The 18,489-nt window shown below is 42.9% G+C and overlaps 2 protein-coding genes and 1 non-coding gene across 9 annotated transcripts in view; 1 reads left to right on the plus strand and 2 right to left on the minus strand.

Moving 5' to 3' along the window:
- Positions 1-1,067: 1,067 nt before the first annotated feature.
- Positions 1,068-12,410, minus strand: ZBED3 (zinc finger BED-type containing 3). 5 transcript variants are annotated; one of them, XM_036845336.1, is made up of 5 exons: positions 12,298-12,410; positions 11,418-11,490; positions 9,714-9,795; positions 5,628-5,743; positions 1,068-4,931 (listed from the first exon to the last, which is right to left on the minus strand). In XM_036845336.1, exon 5 carries the CDS (start codon positions 4,915-4,917, stop codon positions 4,276-4,278), a length of 642 nt encoding a protein of 213 aa, XP_036701231.1. In that variant the 5' UTR covers positions 4,918-4,931; positions 5,628-5,743; positions 9,714-9,795; positions 11,418-11,490; positions 12,298-12,410; the 3' UTR covers positions 1,068-4,275. The 5 variants fall into 5 exon arrangements, with proteins under 5 accessions (XP_036701231.1, XP_036701232.1, XP_036701233.1 ...); XM_036845337.1 differs by lacking the exon at positions 11,418-11,490; XM_036845338.1 differs by lacking the exon at positions 9,714-9,795.
- PDE8B (phosphodiesterase 8B) overlaps positions 4,838-18,489 on the plus strand; it is a 384,244-nt gene continuing 370,592 nt past the window's right edge. The window contains exons 1-2 of one of the 3 annotated variants that reach the window (XM_036845326.1): positions 4,838-4,950; positions 12,672-12,738. The gene's annotated coding sequence lies outside the window, so the exon portion shown is untranslated. Of the gene's footprint in view, positions 4,951-11,518; positions 12,071-12,671; positions 12,739-18,489 lie in introns of those variants that run through there. The other 2 variants (XM_036845328.1, XM_036845330.1) reach the window with 2 other exon arrangements.
- On the minus strand, positions 7,542-7,679 carry LOC118893739. Its single transcript, XR_005019586.1, has one exon. It is a non-coding gene; the product is annotated as a small nucleolar RNA SNORA47 (small nucleolar RNA).

The following is an 18,489-nucleotide window of genomic DNA, read 5'->3' on the forward strand; positions in this document are numbered from 1 at the left end:
GACAGGATGCCGGCTTAGCCAGTTGGTCCTGATAGCCCTTGTGCTTTGCCAGGTGAGCCAGCAGAAGCCCTCAAGGCCAAAGAGGCAGAATATCTGATGAGGAGGCTGGAGTCAGGTGAGCCATCATAGCCACTAAGAGTGGACGAGCCACTCAGGCTCATTTTTCTCCTCTGTCAAATGATGGAGTGGGACTGGACAAGGGCTGCATTTCCTTCTAGGCTTCTCTGGAGTTGCAGATTATCTCAGTTCTTGTGTTGGAAGTTTTGCTTATCTTAAATAAGCTGAATGCTGGTAGTAAGGATTTTCCATTTGCAAGAGGTAAGTAACTTTATTTTTAATTATAAAGGTAATTTATGCTTGATATAAAAAAGTTATAGCAATGCAGAAGCGTAAAAAGTGTATAACTCCCACAACCAGTGCTGAGTCATCAGTCAGGCTAATTGCTTTCCCCATCCCCTGAACAGGCTACTGGTGCTCCCATTAGCCATCTATTTTGAAGGAGCGGTTAAGATTCTGAAAGTCAATCTTTGCTTATTTTAGTGGTTCTAACAATTGGTGAAACTGAGAGTGACATTTGTAGAAGTTTTTTTTTTCCCTTCCAAAAAGTCCAGATTCAGATCTTATAGCCCAACTTATAAATCCACATGAAGAAGTTAAATTTCAATACTTAAAAGGAAGATCATACTATTATTAGAGTAATACAAAAATTGCAAGAGACAAGAGAATAAAATACATTAAAATGTTAATAGCAGTCTAAGGTGACTGACGGACTACGGGGGATTTATTTTCAGCTTTTCTTCATAGAGTGGGGCATTGCATTTTTATTAATTGTGTAGTGAAGAAAATAATTTTAAGAAAAGTGTTCCTGATAATGACACACTAGGTGATTGGATTCAAACCAAACAGCCCAATAACTGACACTTATTAAATCTTTATTGACTAAACAGCTTTTAAAAATTTACTGCTACTTCCTTTTAGGCTATTGTTTTCTGTTAGGAATTCTACTTAGAGGATTAAAGATAAATGAATAATTATATTAATAATTTGAGAAGACTTGTGAAAATCTTAGACATTGAGTTCAGTGCCTCAAATATTTATTGAGCAGCTGTTACAGGCAAGTCACTGTGGGAGTAGAAGGATGAGTGAACTCCATCCTTAACTCCCAAGGGCTCAGGCAAGGGAGGTAAGACAGGAACCCACAGAGCCACACGCTAGATGGCCTTTCTAAGGGTTTTGAGATACAAAATGCTGAGAGTCCAGAGAAGTAAAGAATCATCTCTGAATGATGAGGAATCCAGGAAAGCTTCATGTAGGCAGTTGCATTTGAGCTAGGTCTTAGAAAATGGGCGGGATTTTTCATACTTAGAAATTGAAGGGGCTTTTTAAGTGGAGGAAAGGCAAACTGAGGCACAGAGGTGCCAAGACCAGGGCATGTCAGAAGAACAAGGAGTGAGTCCAATCTGGCCAAAGCGTACAGCATGTGTAGGGGAAGGGACAGATAAGACTGGCACAGCGGTAGAGGAGACTTGAATGTCAAGCCACAAAGCTAGAGCTTGTAGATGATGGGTGATCTTGGGGGTCCTTTGAGCAGGAAATGTGATATAATCAATGTCAGCTTAGGACAGTTCCTTTGGCCAAGTAGGGGACAGTGTGGGAACACAAGGATGGGAAGATGAATCCCAGATGAATAATAAATGGGGCCTGAGCTGAGCAGGTGGCATCAGAAGGAAGACAGCTGTGACACTTTGTAGAAATAGACTCAATAGATCAGGGGCCTAGGATTCAGTGAGAATGGTGCTCATATCCCACTCTGCCGTGACATTACTTAGTTCCCCTGAGCCTGTCTCTTCTCCTCTACAAAATGGGTGTAAAAGTAATTATATCATGGGGTTGCTGCATAGCAGGCAGTTATTCTTGTGAAGCATTTTAGCACAGCTCTGGCATGGTGAGTGCTCAGTACATGTTAATGTCACTGATGGTACTACCTGGAGTTGGAGTTAGGAAGGAAACAGGTGTCAGCTCCGGTGACTGAGTAACAAGGCCGACAGTACGGCAGCTGGGAGCATGGCATCTGCAGGTAGAGACTGGATTTGGAACCCAACTCAACTACTAGCTGTAATCTCGTACAAGCCACTTAACCCCTCTCTCAGTTTCCTTAGCTATAAAATGGGCATAGTATTAATACCCACCCCCCAAGGAGCTGCTGTGGAAATAAAGTGAGATGATACATGTAAATGTACCTGATACATTTTAAGAGCCCAGTGGTTATTAGTTACTGGGTCAGGGATGGAGATGCAGAGTTGAATAGAATTACCCCTACCATCTCCTGTGGCAAGATATGCAAGTTGAGGTGGAGACATGCTGCAGGGGACTGGCCATGAAGGACAGACCCGGAAGAACACTCAAGGCTGGAGGTAGTCAGGAGTCGCTGGCACAGAGGTGATTATTGTACCTCTACGGGTAGATGAACCAAGATTGGGTACATAAATTGGCCTAAGGAAACAATCAGATAAATCCAGAATACAGGACGTCTATAAGACATACATAAGATGGCTGGGACTTTTTAAAAAGTAAATGTCATGGAAAAAAAATAGTAAGGGGGCTGTTCTAGACTAAAAGAGACTAGAGTTATAATCAAAAGTAATGTATGAATCTTAACTGGGCCCTGTTTTTTAGAAAAGAGAAAAAGACACTCTTGGGACAATTAGGGAATTTCAATTAAGGACTCTATCTTAGAGGCTATTGGGATAAACATGCTGAAATACTTTAGGGATGAAATGCCATGCATGTTTGGGGTGGAGGGAAGAAAAATAAATATGGCAAAAATGTTAACAACTGTTTAGGTGGAGGGTATATGTGGGTATTCATTGTACTAGCTTTTCAACTTTTTCTGGATGCTTGAACATTTTCAAATTCTTAGAAAAATGAGGAAAAAAGAGACCTGAAGAAAAACTGTTTGGAAACCAGTCTACATCAGGAAAAGGAATTCTCTGGAGGAAAAGCAAGTTCCATCTACCAAAGGAAAAATGTCAAGAAGGGACAGATTAAGCAAGATGAAGGCTGAAAATAAATCATCATATTCAGCCATTGTGAGACTGTAGCGGCTTCTTAAGAGTCCAGTGTAGCATGCAAAGCTGACCACGAGCGAAGGAATAAGGAATGGGGAGCAAATATAAGCAGCAAGGACTGCTCAACACTCCTTGCTTAGAGGGGGCTCAGCTGGGAGCATCCGGGCTGGGGGAGTCTTTCTTTTCAGTCCAAGGAAGACTGGGGCATTGCTAAAGAGGAAGACTCTGAAGAAAGGGAGGGAATGAGACAGAGGAAAAGAGGTAACGTAGTGGAGGAAGGGCCCAGGAAAGGTGGAAGAGGAATGGATGAAAACATGAGAGGAGGAGGTGGCCTCAGATGGGAGGGTGCCTTCCCCTTGGCCCAGGAGTGAGGACTGTGGAGATGCGGGGGCAGAAGCTCCCTTCCTAACAACAAGAAGGGATGGGGTCATGTCTTGCTAGTAAGGCGGCAGGTGTGAGGCAGTTAAGTGGGGAAACAGCACAGCTGCCACTGGGTCTGAAACAGGGGAAGAAAGAGGGCAGAGGTAAGATAGGGTGCTTGGTACTGCCGGGCAAGCTGGGGAGGGCAGCGAAAAGAGGGCTTCTCCAGGACGGCCTTCCTAAGGCACTAGAAATGACAGGGTAATGAGCAGTCTTGGACACTTAAACGGTCTCCCGTTCAGAACTTGGTGCTGGGCAAAGACTACTCATCAAAGATTTATTCATTAGGAAATGAGGAAAACTCTTTTTTGGATAAAAATGCTTTATCCTCATTTCCATGCACCCTCTACCCTGGGTTGCCCTGGCTGGTGTACAGGCACATGGTGTGATAGTCTTTGGTGTGTAAGGAAGCTCCTGTCCTTTCAAAGTCACCAGACACAAAATGGCCATGGCTCCAGGTGATCTAGGTTCACAGGGCTGTTGGAGCTCTCATTCCAAAGTCAGTCAGAGGAAAACCACCCCCTGCACGGATGCCACTAAACGCCACCAGCATTGGAGGCCGCTGGAGCTTGCGCTCCCAGGCACCCCGGAGGACCACGGAGTGATTTTTGGTTCTGCCGGGCCTCCGAAGTGCTTCTCAAGACCCCACATTTGGCAATTTCAATTCGGCAGAGCGGCAACGGGCCTGCGATCTCGCTCCCAGGGGAGGCTGAAGACGCCGGTCCGCGGGCCTCACTTTTTGAGTAGCGCTGGCCGGGAGTGGGGGGGGGGTGGGAGCGGCTAAAACCTACAGGAAGACCTTCGTGATGACGCAGCCGTCCCTGGGGTCCCCCTCGGCCTCCTCTTTGAGCGGAGCGTGCAGCAGGGCCGAGCCCAAGGCCAAGGCGCCCTCCCGGCGGCTCACTTCCCGCAGCCGCGCCTGCAGCGCCTCCCTCTCGGCCTGCAGCTCCCGGCGCGCCTGGGCCGCCGCGCGCTCCTCCTCCTGCAACGCCCGCCGCCTGCGCTCCAGGGCGCGCTCGCCCTGCTCCACGGCCGCCTCGCGCCGCGCCAGCTCGCGCTCCCGCAGGCTGCCGCGCACGGCCAGCGCGCCCATCTGCTCCAGCAGGCGCGCCCAGTCGCCCTCGGCGGCCGCGGCGGGGCCGGAGGCGGCGGGCGGCGAGTGGCGGGCGCTGCTCTCCGCCAGCTCCCGCCGGTGCGCGCTCCTCAAGTGCTTCCACAGCGCCGGGGTGCCCGCGTGCCAGCCCGGGCCGCGGCCCACCTGCTCCCCGCACAGCCGGCAGGTGGCCCAGGGGCCCGACGCGTGGCCGGGGCGCGCCGGCGCCAGGTGGAAGTACCCCCAGGCCTCGGAGTACGGCGCCCCCAGGCGGCCCGCAGCCGCGTCCGGCCCGCCCGTCTCTTCCATGGTCACGGCCGGCTCGTCGCTCCTCATTCTCTAGGCAGCGCCTGCACCGAGGGACACAGGGTAAGACGACCACAAAATTACATGTGCACACGGACACACGCTCCAACACACAACTTCTAGGACGAGAGTTAGCCTGTCAAGAAACCATGCCTCCCTCTCACTACTGATAAAAATCCTGTGGTTAGTTTGGGTAGATGCTTGCGTTTCTTTTTCAGTAGGTATTAACCGTTGATTCCGCAGGGGGGAAAAAAAGGTAGAAAATGCCTAGCCCTTCTTTCCTTAACCAGGAATTTTCTTCGAAATTCATTGGATTCCCTTGCTAACAAGTACTAAGACTAAAATTGGGAAGCCAAGCTTCTCATAAGAATAAGCTAAATAAGTGCTGTATGTATATGTTAGTTTTAACTAGTCTCCTTTACGCTCTTTAAAAAAAAACGAGCAAGGCTCCCTTTTGAATTCTTCTCGCAGTGTTGCAGAAGAAAGGAGTGGGGGAAAAAAAGTTTCAGGAATGAAAATTTTGTTTCTTAGACTTTAAGGGTGGCAGTGCTAGGACTGAGCAGCTTTTCAAAAAGCTTTCAAGGAGACAACTTTTTTCAAGGTAAAACATCTCTTTGTTTTTGTGATTTTAACAATGATGTGCTTATGAGAAACATGGACTACTGAGAATCATTAAAATGTTTTTAAAATACGCACATTTAGAAAACAGCAATATACAAAGCAGTTTTCTAAACTTTTACCTTCAAATCAGGCGGTGGGCTGTCTCTATCATTGCCTCAGGGTTTCCAGCCAGCCCGGTTTCTCAGGTGGAAACACTGCAGTGTGGCTTCTGAGTTCTCAAGAACCATCAGCAGTGCTAGGAGTAAATTCAGAGGACAGGCAGTGGAGTAAAAGAAATTCAATTAAACAGCCCTGAAAGTAGATACTAGAAATCCTGGATAGTGCCAGGTCCCTCTGGTGTTCATTCTGCCGACCCTCTCGTAGGTGCTCCAGTCATTAAAAAAAAAATAAAATTAGTTTTCTATATTGCTTATCCCAACTAAATGGCCCGCACACTATATTTGCAAGACAGAAAGCTTGGTGGATTCTCTTAATTAAGGAAGAAAAATAGAAGTAATAGCTGTTTGCTTTGTCCAACAAATACCTGTCGTTAAAGGGATCCGAATACAACACAGTGCCTATCACTGCCAGGTCTTTTCTATTAAGAAAACATTTCCCACTGTTATAACCTATCAAATGAGGAGGGAGATAGAAAAGGTGAATTTTCTTCTTTAAAAAATAACTTCACAAAGGGTCAAATGTGTGATTCTAGACAAATCTGCTTTGAAAGTTTAAAAATAATAGTAAGAGAATATATGACAGACTTGGAGCTCTCCTGAGAACTTATTTCATCGGGAAAATTCAGGCCGAGGTGGGAGAATAATGGACAATGAGATAGCCAGTGCCGGCTCCTACTGTCAGGTTTTGAACCAGCAGCAGTGGAGATGATGAAGTTCCAGAATCTCTTTTATTAAAGGCAACTAGGGACGACTGATGACAAAGATAAAAACAGGAAAAATATGTTGCTTTAATAATAGTATTTAGTGAAGCTTTTAATTCAGTGCTAATAGTCTTGTTACAGATGCATTACACTTTTCTAAACCTCATTTGTTTTTTTCCCACCAAGCAAGTCCACTGAGATCAGGCAGGACATTTAACATATCTCTTGAATTAAAAAAAAAAAAAGAATGAATTTACCAGAATCATCCAAAAAAATAAGTACCAGGCCTCTTCTAACAAAAGAAATAGCTATTTACATATCTTCTGATATGAGGCATTGGTTTGAATATGGTTACCCATGATAATTAGTATAAAAGGTCTTTAGAAATTAAAGGCTAGATTTCCCCCAAGAGATTTACTAAATCACTGAAGTCCCCAAAGCCGGAGTGGTGGGATGAGGAGGGGAGTTACAGACCCCCTTCAAGGATAACTTTTTTGCAGTTAGTAAACATTGTGTTTAGTAAACAGAACCAGATTTTAGTCTTAGAGATGTTTTTTTTATCCAGCTTTACTTAAAATTTTTTTCTACATTTCTTTTTTTAGAATTCCATTCCTTCTAAATTAGAATCTTACCTTTCCAGAGTGTGCCCTTTTTTTTTTTTTTTTCAGAGTGTGCCCTTTTTTAAAATTACTAGACATACACAAAAGTGGAGAGAATAGTATAGTATTATGAGTGCCTATATTTACTTTATAAATTAAACGAGATTTAACACCATTGTAAAGCAATTATACTCCAATAAAGATGTTAAAAAAGAGATTTAAAGTTTTTGTATAACATTAAGACTATTGCTTTGCATTCTGATATGCTTTCTTGAGCTGGGGGTTGAAAATTGTATTGCTGCAGACTCTCCTAACTCTGCCAGAGTCTGAGAGCAATTATTACTGATGTGCCCCTACAAGTGCCAGAGGTGACCAATTACTGTCATGCTTTACCTCCCTACAAGATGTCTCTGGGTTTCTTCAAAATCTGGGATGCCCAGAGGAGTGCCACATACAGGAGTGGCATCTGTTCTAAGACTTAAGGTGGAAAACAGGGATGAGAAAGCACTGATTTTGATGTCTTAATCCTTTAGACTTAGTGGAGCCCTCATCTGGGCCAGGGACAAGCAGCACCACAAGTGTTGGCCAGCAGAGTGCTGCCCCTCTGAGGGCGGCAGAGGGACCTCCTCTGCCCTGGCAAGCCTTCACTCTCGGAGGTCTTAACCGGTGGAAGGCAGCATGGTTCAGAACTGCCTCACCTTCTCAGCCCTCCGACCACAGCCACATTCTGGCTCAAAAGAGTCTTCTGTTCAGACTCAGTCTCTAAAGAGTGACCAGCAGTAACTGTGGCCACAAGTCACTCCTAGCAGAACCTTCCTAGGTCTGCTAAGCAATCCCTGAGCTCATTTCAACCATCCCTATGGTGCAGAGGGAGAGAAGCTTGGCTTGGAAGAGAAGTCTTAGAATCTTCAGCCACGACCCTAATATACAAAGAGCTCTTACAAACTGAGAAGAAAAAGACAAACAAGCCAATTGAAAAATGGGCAAGAAATATGAGTAGGCAAATGACCCAAGAGCAAAATCAGATGGCCAGGGAATTTGTGAAAAGATGCACACCACTTATATTCAGGGAAGTGCTATTAAAGTAACAATAAGGTCTCATGTTAGATCCATCACACTTACAAAAATGAAGAGGTCTGTCAGCCGAAGTTGGAAGGGGGGCAGAGAAAAGGGTATGCTCATGCATTCGTAGTGGAGATGTGAAGGCTTTTAGGAAAAGCAATCTGCAATCTCTATTAATTAAAAATAGATATAATTGGGGATCCAACTCCTGGGAATCTGTTCTGTAGAAGTACCAATATGTAAAGTAACATGTATTAGGATGTTTATCATAGTATTATTTAGAATGGCAAAAAACTGGAATCAAGAGAATGCCTATCAGCAGGAAAATGGCTGGGTAAATAATGTGTAGTCACCCCAGGGAATATTATGCCGCCATTAAAAAGGATGGATTGGAGCTCTGTCAGGGGGATTTCTGGAGGAACTGTTTAGGAAGAAAAGCAAGATGCATAAAAGTGTGTATAATATGATCTCACTCTCATTAAATAATAAGTAGATCTGTATAGGATATACAGATTAATGATTTTTTATATATATGAAGAAAAATAAGGAGATACACGATGGGTTGAGGGGGTGGCAGCTGATGTGAAAGGAGAAGGGGAAGAGGTAAAGACAAAAGGAAAAGAAAAAGGGTGCTGCGAAAGCATGCACGTGATCATGTGTATACATTTAGGTAGAGTATGTATATGGCAGGGTCTATACATAAATAAAAAGTAATTTTATAAAACAATCCTCAAGCATGTGAGCTCAGGCAGGCTTAGGCAGCCTGAACTCTGGAGACTGGAGGGAACAGTCCCATGGGGCATAGTACGCTGCCATCTGGCCCTGGAGGGATCCCAGTGTGTGAGCTTGCTCAGTGTGGGTGGTTCGCTGTGCCCTGCCTGAGCAGAGGGAGATTCTATATCGACGGAAGATGGAGGACGCCATGGGAGGGCAGCCCACCTCACTCATCTCCCCCGCATAGGGCCTGCATAGGGCAGGCACTCAGGGGACACTGCATTAAATGAAATGAGCCCGACTTTATATGTTTCTTAGCTCCAGCTCACCAGAGTCTCTATCTCCCCATCTGTCAGGAGAAATGATAAGATTAGCTGCCCCTAATAAATAGGTGGCTGAAATCAGATAATGCACACGATGTCACTGTTGGACTCACCAGTGCTATATCAATTCAAAGCATGAGCAAAAGGAAGCTCCCAGTATTTACTATTCAAACATGCCCACATGAAGATCTTAGTGGCTAAAAGGCAGTGCTGTTTTTTCCCTTTAACATACTCTGTTATTCGATAGAGGAAGTAGTTTAAGTTGGAAGAATTCTCTTGGGGATTTTTAAATACAAAAAGCAAATTAAAAAGAATCAGAGATCCACTTCCCCACCCCCAACCAAATTTATTTTCACTTCCTCAGTTGATCTTCCCGCAAAATAGGTGGCTCATCACTCAGGTAGAAGATGATAGGGAGGCCTAGTTAGCTGGAGTCCTGTGATATGCATTTCTTCCTTACCAAGTACTGCCCCCAAACCGAACACCTATTAACTTGTATGGTTAGCTAACAAGAAGAAAACGAAAAGTAAAAGCTCTCTTAATTTTCCTTAAACAATTTAAAAACTACCAGAAATTTGCCAATGAATGATTATTTCGTTTACGTCCGTTCACTTCAACCACTCTTTCATTCAAACTCTCCTTGTGTACCTGATCAGGGCCAGGCACGTGCTTGCTGCCCAGGATGCCAAGAGGAGCACCACATAGTCCCTGCCCTCTGGAAGCCTACCATCTGGTGGGGAGAGATCAAGATGCTGACACCCATGGTAAAGATCAGAGCAATGCTCACTCATGAAGAGTGGGGAAGGGTGGGCTTGGGGACCCTAACACAAAGGTTCATGCAGATACCCGTGCTTAAGCATTCTTTCGCTTCCCCACCTTGCTCAGGTTACAACATTCACTAAATCACATCACCATTCATGCTGACTCTAATAAATAAAGTTCCAGTTCTTTAGTTGTATAATTAGTCTTCCAAGCTCATATTTTAAATAAAATTTCTTGAAGCTAAATAAGTGCACTGCTAGCATGAAATTAATTTAACAGTGGAAATTTTTGAGTCCAATTTCAGGGGGAAAAAAGCTGAAAAAAAAAGTAGACTTTAGTTATTTCTTGGAAGAGGAGAGAGTAGTATTGATGGTATGATGCCTCTGAATTCTATGATGAGTTTCATTCCAATATCCATTATCTGGAAGGGATGATAACGAAGTCTAAGCTGGTGGAAGATAAGACATTCATATTAATTACCTCTGCACTTGATGTTCTCTGAAGAAGTTTTATTCTTCTAATAACTTATCAGGTTAAAGCCCATATTCCTCAATATGATCTCCCTGAATACCAGTATAGAGAATAAAGGAAGAGATCAGAACCTGGATGAATACTTTGTGTAAATATGGGTGTATACATACAATGTATGATTATAACATTGAGAATCATCCTATAAACCACCCACAAAAGTTAATTTTATTATTTTACACTTGTGCTTGTACACATACAAAGTATCAGGCAGGCTCAAGGTCAAAGAATCAGGCAGTGTTCTCAAAAAATAACAGAAAGCTCTATTTGTCCTTCCATGGTCAAGTCTAATCACTTTAGTTGGATTAATCTAGCAGAGTTATAAACAAATATGTGTAGGTTGAGCCTGGCTGGATCTCAGGTGAGAAATTCACCCTAATGTCAAATCCACACAGACTTATGTGAAAACACTAAAAACATTTTTATCCACCAGTAACTTTAATCAAAGCAGAATATAAGAATTAAAACAAATAATTAGCCTTGACAACTGAAGTATCAAGGAAACCACAGTTCACTGTTACCTGTCCATCTCTGTTGAAATATTAATTTACTGCCATATATTAATCTATTTATAAACAAATCTAGACAGTTAGAAAAATTAATCTATAGTCACCAGGCTGAAGGCTTAGATGAAGTAAAAATGCTTCCAAACTGTAAAGGATGGATACCTCAGTTAGGGAATAAAGGGTTAAGTGTGAAAAAATTTGGAAAAATGTTACACATGGACTGTAGAAAATGTACTGGACCCACAGCTAATTAACTGGTAAATCAGAGATGTTCTCTAAATGTCATAAGCCAAAATTTTAGATACTTCTTCCGTTAGCTAAAAGGCTGAGAAACGCTCTCTATTAATGTATTTTTTTTAATGAAAATTGTGAAGCTTCTTCCCTAAGTGGACCTTTATTTCAGGCCTACATTATTTTATTTAATACGTGTGTTCCTAAAAAGAAGGGTGTCGATCCATTTTCCTCGTGAGATGCATTATTTAATATGAATTAGGGGGATTTAAAGCTGCCCTGCTTTGAAGAGCTCTGTAACAAAGATTTTTTAATTAAGAATTACCTGATTTTGGCTCTTGGTCTTTGCATACATTGTTGTATACTTTTCATTGTCAGCTGCCTCAAGCTATTTTTGGCTAAAAAAATGTACATAAATAATTACATTAATGAAAAGTACAGAAAATGATTACCCTAATTATGTCAATTTATTAAGCTATTTCTACAACAGTTTCTCTTAAGCACTGCATCTTTGTAGTCTTGGCTAATTAGAAGTTCGGATGGTAGCAGGTACTTTTTTTTTTTTTTTCTTTCGAGGAGGGAAAACTAACTTTGCTTGGTAAACTTTGGGCATTAGGTTAGTGTAAGTGATTATAGCAAACTGCTCCTGTATGTTCCTGAAGGATCAGAAAATTCCTTTGTTTGAGCACGGTGGGGATCGGGGTCTTTGTTTGAGCATCTGGCTTGCATTCGGTTTCTCCCCAAAGTGGGAAACATTCAGGAAGTCTCAATTAGAGAAAGGGCCGCCAACCACTTGCCCTGTTAAAGGACTGACTGCAATAAGGCAACTTTAATAAAGGGAGAGCACATGACTTTCGATATTCCTGAATAACTTTTTTGAAGGGAGACCGTAGAGCAGGAGCAAAAATGAGGTGCATAAAGAAACTGAACCGGGCGTTACGCAGAATCCCGGGTCCCAGTGCATCTTTTACAATAACGGTAATCCCACCACCGCGGAGGGCACGCCCGGCACCCCGTGCACTAGCAAGCCTGCGCGTCTGCGTCTGCGGGGCGCTGGCTGCTCTGCGATCCCCCGCCAGGCCCCGGGCTGGTCCCAGCTCACTCCGCCGCCCCCAGGCAGCTTCCCGCGATCCCTCACCTGTCCCCCGGGACTCCCCAGTCTCCCGTGGGCACGCGCCGCCGCGAGTCTCGCAGCCCACACTCACCCCATCACCCCCGAAGCGGGAGGTGGGCTGGGTGTCTGGGATCGCCGATCCCCTCCAGGATCCTCGCAGACATTTTGTCCTGTGCGGAAACCTCAGCGCCGCGTCCCCCTTAAAGACACAGCGCTCCATTCATGCGCCTGGAGTGGAAAAGGGGGATGGAAACGTGTGACCTGGTGTTGAAAGGGCTGGGGAGTCACTCCCGAACCGTCCAGGTCCATGAGCGACAGACTTGTGTTTGCCCAGGTTTAAAAAAAAAATGATGCAGTAGTTTAGTGATTTTTAAAAATGGAATTACTGTTTTATATCTTTATAGTAACCTTCCAAGACCTGGATTCCTGGGCTTGAGTCTCTGAGTGTAATTTTCATCCTTTCAGGTTCAAGGTGTGTGATGGCACAAGTCTTTAGAAGAAATCCCCTGAATCAAGGTCTGGACAGATAAAGGTAGGGCTCATTGGTGTTCACTAAAATCTTAGTAACACTAGCATGGTGTATCAGTCAGCTTTTGGTGGATTATGCTTAGGTAACAAACAACCCCTACAACTCAGTAATTTACAAAAACAAAGATTCATTTCTCAAGCAAATTACATCTGCTGCAGGCAGCTTTGGCTCTACTCCACTGGTGTCCTGGCTTGCAGGCTCCAGGTTGAAAGACCAACTTTTTGGGGACACGCTCACTGTGTGCTGGACCCAACCTTGAGGGAGGAGGAGTACTGATTTGTAGTGTTTGCTATTTCCATGATGTAAATACTCCCACCATGGCGGATTTCAGGCTACAAACAGTTTAACAAGAGGCTTGCCAAGTTTCTTGAAATGTAATAATCAGCTCTTATAAACCACTGGCACATGCTGCTCTTAAAACTGAAAACAGCTCACATTCTGCATGCTTCAGTTCTGCTCACCTCAGTTTTGCTTACATTCTATTGACCAAAGCAAGTAACATGACAGGGCCTATCAGTGGGGCCAGAAAGTATATTCCTCTTATAAGGAAGTCTTGCCAGTCACATGACAATGGGCAGAGATTGTATAATCCTTTTAAAAGAAGTTGAGTAAATAACTGGTTAGAATAATACAATCTGCCTTACATACTTTGGTTTAAGTAATTTCTTTTTGAAAACCTCATTCTTTCTATAAACCAGAGTTTCACAGTCTATTAATGGGGTTTCTCCTTACCATTCCAAGAATGGTTTCAGAAGAAGAAACCGGTTGTATGTCTTCAAAGGGATAGCTTTGCAATGTGAAGATTAAGTATTAGGTTACTACTTTTCTCCCAAAAGATGTCCATACTTATAGCTGAGGACATCTGATTAAAAGTACGTAGTATAAATGGATCAGATTAAAGCCATCTCTTATTCATGGTTTAATTCAAAAACAAAATTTTAAAGTTTATTGTACCTGACAATCCTTTTAACAAGAGGCTTTAACACTTTGAGTACCTTAAAAATCCATTTAGCCTTAAACTGACCGTGTAATGAGACACATGGTATTTTTGTTAGTTCTAGTTAGTGCTATTTGTACCCAAAGCACTATCCTATACCTGAGTAAGAGTCTTAATTCAAGACACCATTCCTGCCCTCAAGAAGATTACACTCCAGTGAGACAGTAAGACAAATGCAATTCAGGAAGAAAGTGAAAAATGTTGTAAGAGGAAACCTTCATGTGCCACGCTAAACGGAGAACAGCTACATCTTCTTGAAAGTGGCAGCATTTAACCAAGATCTAAAAAAGGGTAGAATTTGGACTCCTGGAATTATGTTTATTATGCTCACAAGATGTGTTTTGGATTTATTTTTAAAGTCCAGAGAAAAGGAGCCTGTCTTTTTTCTGTGTTTAAGTCAATGCTTAAACTTTCCTATAATCTGAAATCTTTCTTGTAGTTTTAAATTAAATTTTAAATCAAATTATAAAATATATCTAAAATATCTAATAACTCTTCTCCTTTGCCCCACACTCTTTGTTCAAATTTCAGCAAGAAAAACACTCTTTAATTCTTATTTTGGTGGTAGCAATTCCCTTAACTTTCATCATGCTGTTAACAATAAATAAATAAGAGGATCTCATTTCTGTCTTCTGCCATGGAAGTTGGCAAAGCATAAGGACTTACATTTCACTGATAATGCAGAATATTTACTGTCCAGATTCTTGCCAGAGATTATAGCCTTGAATCTGTTGTCTAATCCTTATCAAAAACCCAGTTTGAGAAAATTACTTATGGAGGTTGCCTCAAAGACATGAAGTTATAGAGCTGTGTATGTGGACCACACTCTTTTGGTACAATACATCCTTCCTATATGTGTTTTTGGTCTGTATTTTTTTCTTGGATGTTTTTGTCTGGTTTTGGTGTCAGAGTAATACAGCGTTATAAAATGAGTTGAGAAATATTCCTTCCTCTTTTATTTTTTGGAAGATTTTGTGACTAATTTGTATTAATTCTTCTTTAAATGCTTGTTGGAATTCAACAGAGAAGCCATCTGACCTGAGTTTTTCTTTATGGGTAGTGTTTTAGATTACTAATTCGATTTCTTCATTGGTTCTAGGTCTTTTAGATTTCAGTTCCTACTTGAGGCAGTTTTGGTAGTTTGTATCTTTCTAGGAATTTGTCCATTTCATCCAAGTTATCTAATATGTTGGTGTACAGTTGTGCATAGTATTCCTTTTTAATTTCTGTAAGGTTGGTAGTAATGTCTCCTCTTTCAGTTCTGGTTCCTATATGTGCTTTTAATGAACTTTCCATTGGGGTCATGCCATCTGCCTTCAGTGAGGTAGTTTGTAGGACATAGCTACATAAAATTCATTATCACGATCAGTATCAATGTCATCGACTACAGTTGTCCACTGTATCCCACAGTGTTTCTTCTGTAGGACCCAGAGAGAAGACCATTCTCTGATCTCTCATGTCATGGAAAGCTCTGCATCCCATGAACAAATGGAACCTTTGAATCCTGTGGGCACTGTGGTTCATTTATTGGACTGTTTGCTTATTTCAGCTGCTAGGTGGCTGAGTCAAATATGGGATGCCTACGCTATTAGTTTCCTAGGGCTGCTGTAACAGGGTACCACAAACTAAGTGGCTTAAAACAAGAGAAATTTATTCTCTTACAGTTCCGGAGGTTAGAAGTCTGAAATCAAGGTGCCAGCTGGACCATCTGCCTCTGAAACCTGTAGGGGAGATTCCTTCCTTGCCTTTCCCTACCTTCTAGTGGTGGCCAGTAATCCTTGGTTTACAGTTTCATCACTCCAATCTCTGCCTTTGTTGTGGCATTCTCCTTGTGTGTGTGTGTGTGTGTGTGTGTGTGTGTGTGTGTGTCCAATCTTCCCTCTTACAAGGATACCAGGATGGAGCTTGGATTAAGCTCTATCCTAATGACCTCAACTTAACTTGATTATATCTGCAAAAACCCTATTTCCAAATAAGGTCACATTCAGAGGTACCCTGGGTTAGGACTTTAACATATCTTTTTTTGCAGGGGGGACACAATTCAACTCATAACACTCACCTACCAGTTCCATATGGTAAACTTTTCTATGTGCTAACCTTTTGTTTTCCTACCTTTATTTTCCTTTTGTCCCAATTCCCTGAATTACTTAGTTTTTCCTTAATTATATGCATCTTTGGCAGTGTCTGAAGGAAAGAAGGCAGAAAGGAAGGGGGGAAGGAGGGAAGAAAAGGGAAAAGAGAGAAAGGGAAGGAGGAAGAAAAGTTTGCCCCCCAAAATCAGACAGAGTTGCAGGAATGGAGAGTGAGGGTGGGGAAGACTGGCCGGAAAAGTGTTTTTGCTGTATGGGCTTTGTCAGAGCCTCAGAATTATTCTTTTGGTGAGGATGAGAGCCGTGATTAGCAGCTATCTGCAGCTTAGCTGACTTAGAGAAAAATTAGAAGGTAGTTTGAGGAGCTGAGGATTAGGGAAAGAAGGGTATGATATAGCTACTTTTTTTTTTTTTTTTTTAAATAAGGACATTTTTTTGTAAATTTATTTATTTATTTATTTTTGGCTGTGTTGGGTCTTCGTTTCTGTGCAAGGGCTTTCTCCAGTTGCGGCGAGCGGGGGCCACTCTTCATCGCGGTGCGCGGGCCTCTCACTGTCGCAGCCTCTCCCGTTGCGGAGCACAGGTTCCAGACGCACAGGCTCAGTAGTTGTGGCTCACGGGCCTAGCCGCTCCGCGGCATGTGGGATCTTCCCGGACCGGGGCACGAACCCGTGTCCCCTGCATTGGCAGGCGGATTCCTAACCACTGTGCCACCAGTGAAGCCCGATATAGCTACTTTTAATGCTGACATTAGTAGACACAATATGGATCCAGGTTTTGTGGTGCTTGAAAGCTTATACAGTGTTTTGTTGTTGTTTTTTTGTTTTTTGTTTTTTTTGGTTGTGCCGGGTCTTTGTTGTGGCTCGCCGGCTCCTTAGTTGTGGCATGCGAACTCTTAGTTGCAGCAAGTGGGATCTAGTTCCCTGACCAGGGATTGAACCCGGGCCCCCTGCATTGGGAGTGCGGAGTCTTAACCGCTGCACCACCAGGGAAGTCCCCAGAAAGCTTATATGGTGTTGAGGACCCATGTATTCTAGCTACCGGGGACATAGACCCATTAAATCATTTATTTAATGTATACAATTTACCCTGGACGACAGCATCCCATCCCTATAAGATACAAATGGCACCTTAGCTGAAACTTTAATAGGCTATTCTAATGGTCTGTCAGGCTAGCTGCTTCTGGATGTGTATGTTTTACAGGGTCAGCCAAAGCTACTGAATAAACCATTTTCCCTTTCATCTGTTCCTCATCTTAATCCATCACAGTTGAGAATCCTAATCCTAACGCCCCAGCACACCAAGGGTTCTCATCGCTCCACCTACCACTAGAAATGAGATCCTCGTTACCATCTGATGGGTAAATAATCCAGTTCCAGAATCCCATCCTGAGGTTTGGAGGTTCACAGGTTTTAAGCTTCTGCTTTCTAGCACCACTCTGGTTTTTAGCTTGTGTTCCCTTAAATGCAGTAACTAAGACAAAAACTATGACGCAAGTAGCTTGAGAGGTAATCACAGGAGGTAGGATGGGGGAGCAGGGAGAGTAATGCACACCAAAATAAAGAAGCTTTATTTTTTTTTAACTCTAAATAATTGTGTGCCTTTCAAATAATGTCTTCATTTTATATTTATAGTCATGATTGTAACAAAAGTTATCCCCACGTGATGAACTGTTTTCAATCCTCACCTTTAGGCTTTTTCAGACTCAACTTCATTTTTGTAACTTTATCATTTTCTGTCATTTAATGTGTTACTATAGACTTTGTTTATTTTGTTGGTTGGCTTTTGGCTTGGAGTCTTAGGAAGTTTTTTAAACTTACTTTTGAAACTTGACATTGTCACTACAATTATATATAAGTGCAAGTCTCTTTTTGTTTGAAACACAGTGAGCTAAGCTTGGGGTTTATCCTGGAGGTAGTTTTAAGCAAGAGAGTTACACAGTAAGATTTCTATTTTAAGTATACCACTTCAGGGAAGGCTATGGGATGTGCGGGAAAAAAACAGACTAGAGACAGGTAGACCAATATTGCAATATTGTGGGCCAAAACCAAGATATTTTTAAGATTCAACCAATTCAATATGTAGCAGAAAATAATAAGCAAGAGAATGGGTGGATGACGGAATTGGTACATGTAACTGCAGTGTGGTTTGTGGTTCCATGTCTCCCTGCTGTCTTTTCCTGGCCTTGGTGTGCTTGAGGTGCCTGCGTTGCTGCTCAGAGGGCGGCATCCCTGTGGTACCCACCTCTAGAGAGTAGTGTTCCCCCGGTGACCTCTTCCAGGTCACTGGGATGAGAGGGAGACACTGGTAGCAGAAAAAAATGGCTGTCTTCCTATGGGAATTCTCAGATGGGCCTTAGAAATTGATTTCTATTTCTCAGAACTATTAGGAAGAAATAATAGAAGGACTTACCTCAGAATTTCCACCCCTTTTCAGAATCCATTAATCCACCATCCTGTATTTTGTTGTGGTTTGTGTACATCCATTCACCATAAACTACTGCATGCCTCCGACTGTGGGTGGCTTGCAGTATCCAGGTAGGACCCACTGGCTGCCATTTCACATTTTCCTTCTCCAAGGGCTGTAAAATGCCTTGTAAAGACCCACAGTGCACCTTCTGGCTGCCTTCACTTAGCCCCACGTTTGCAATTTCTGTTAACATACAGT

This window comes from Balaenoptera musculus, chromosome 3, assembly GCF_009873245.2.
Source record: "Balaenoptera musculus isolate JJ_BM4_2016_0621 chromosome 3, mBalMus1.pri.v3, whole genome shotgun sequence".
NCBI classification, from domain to species: Eukaryota; Metazoa; Chordata; class Mammalia; order Artiodactyla; family Balaenopteridae; genus Balaenoptera; species Balaenoptera musculus.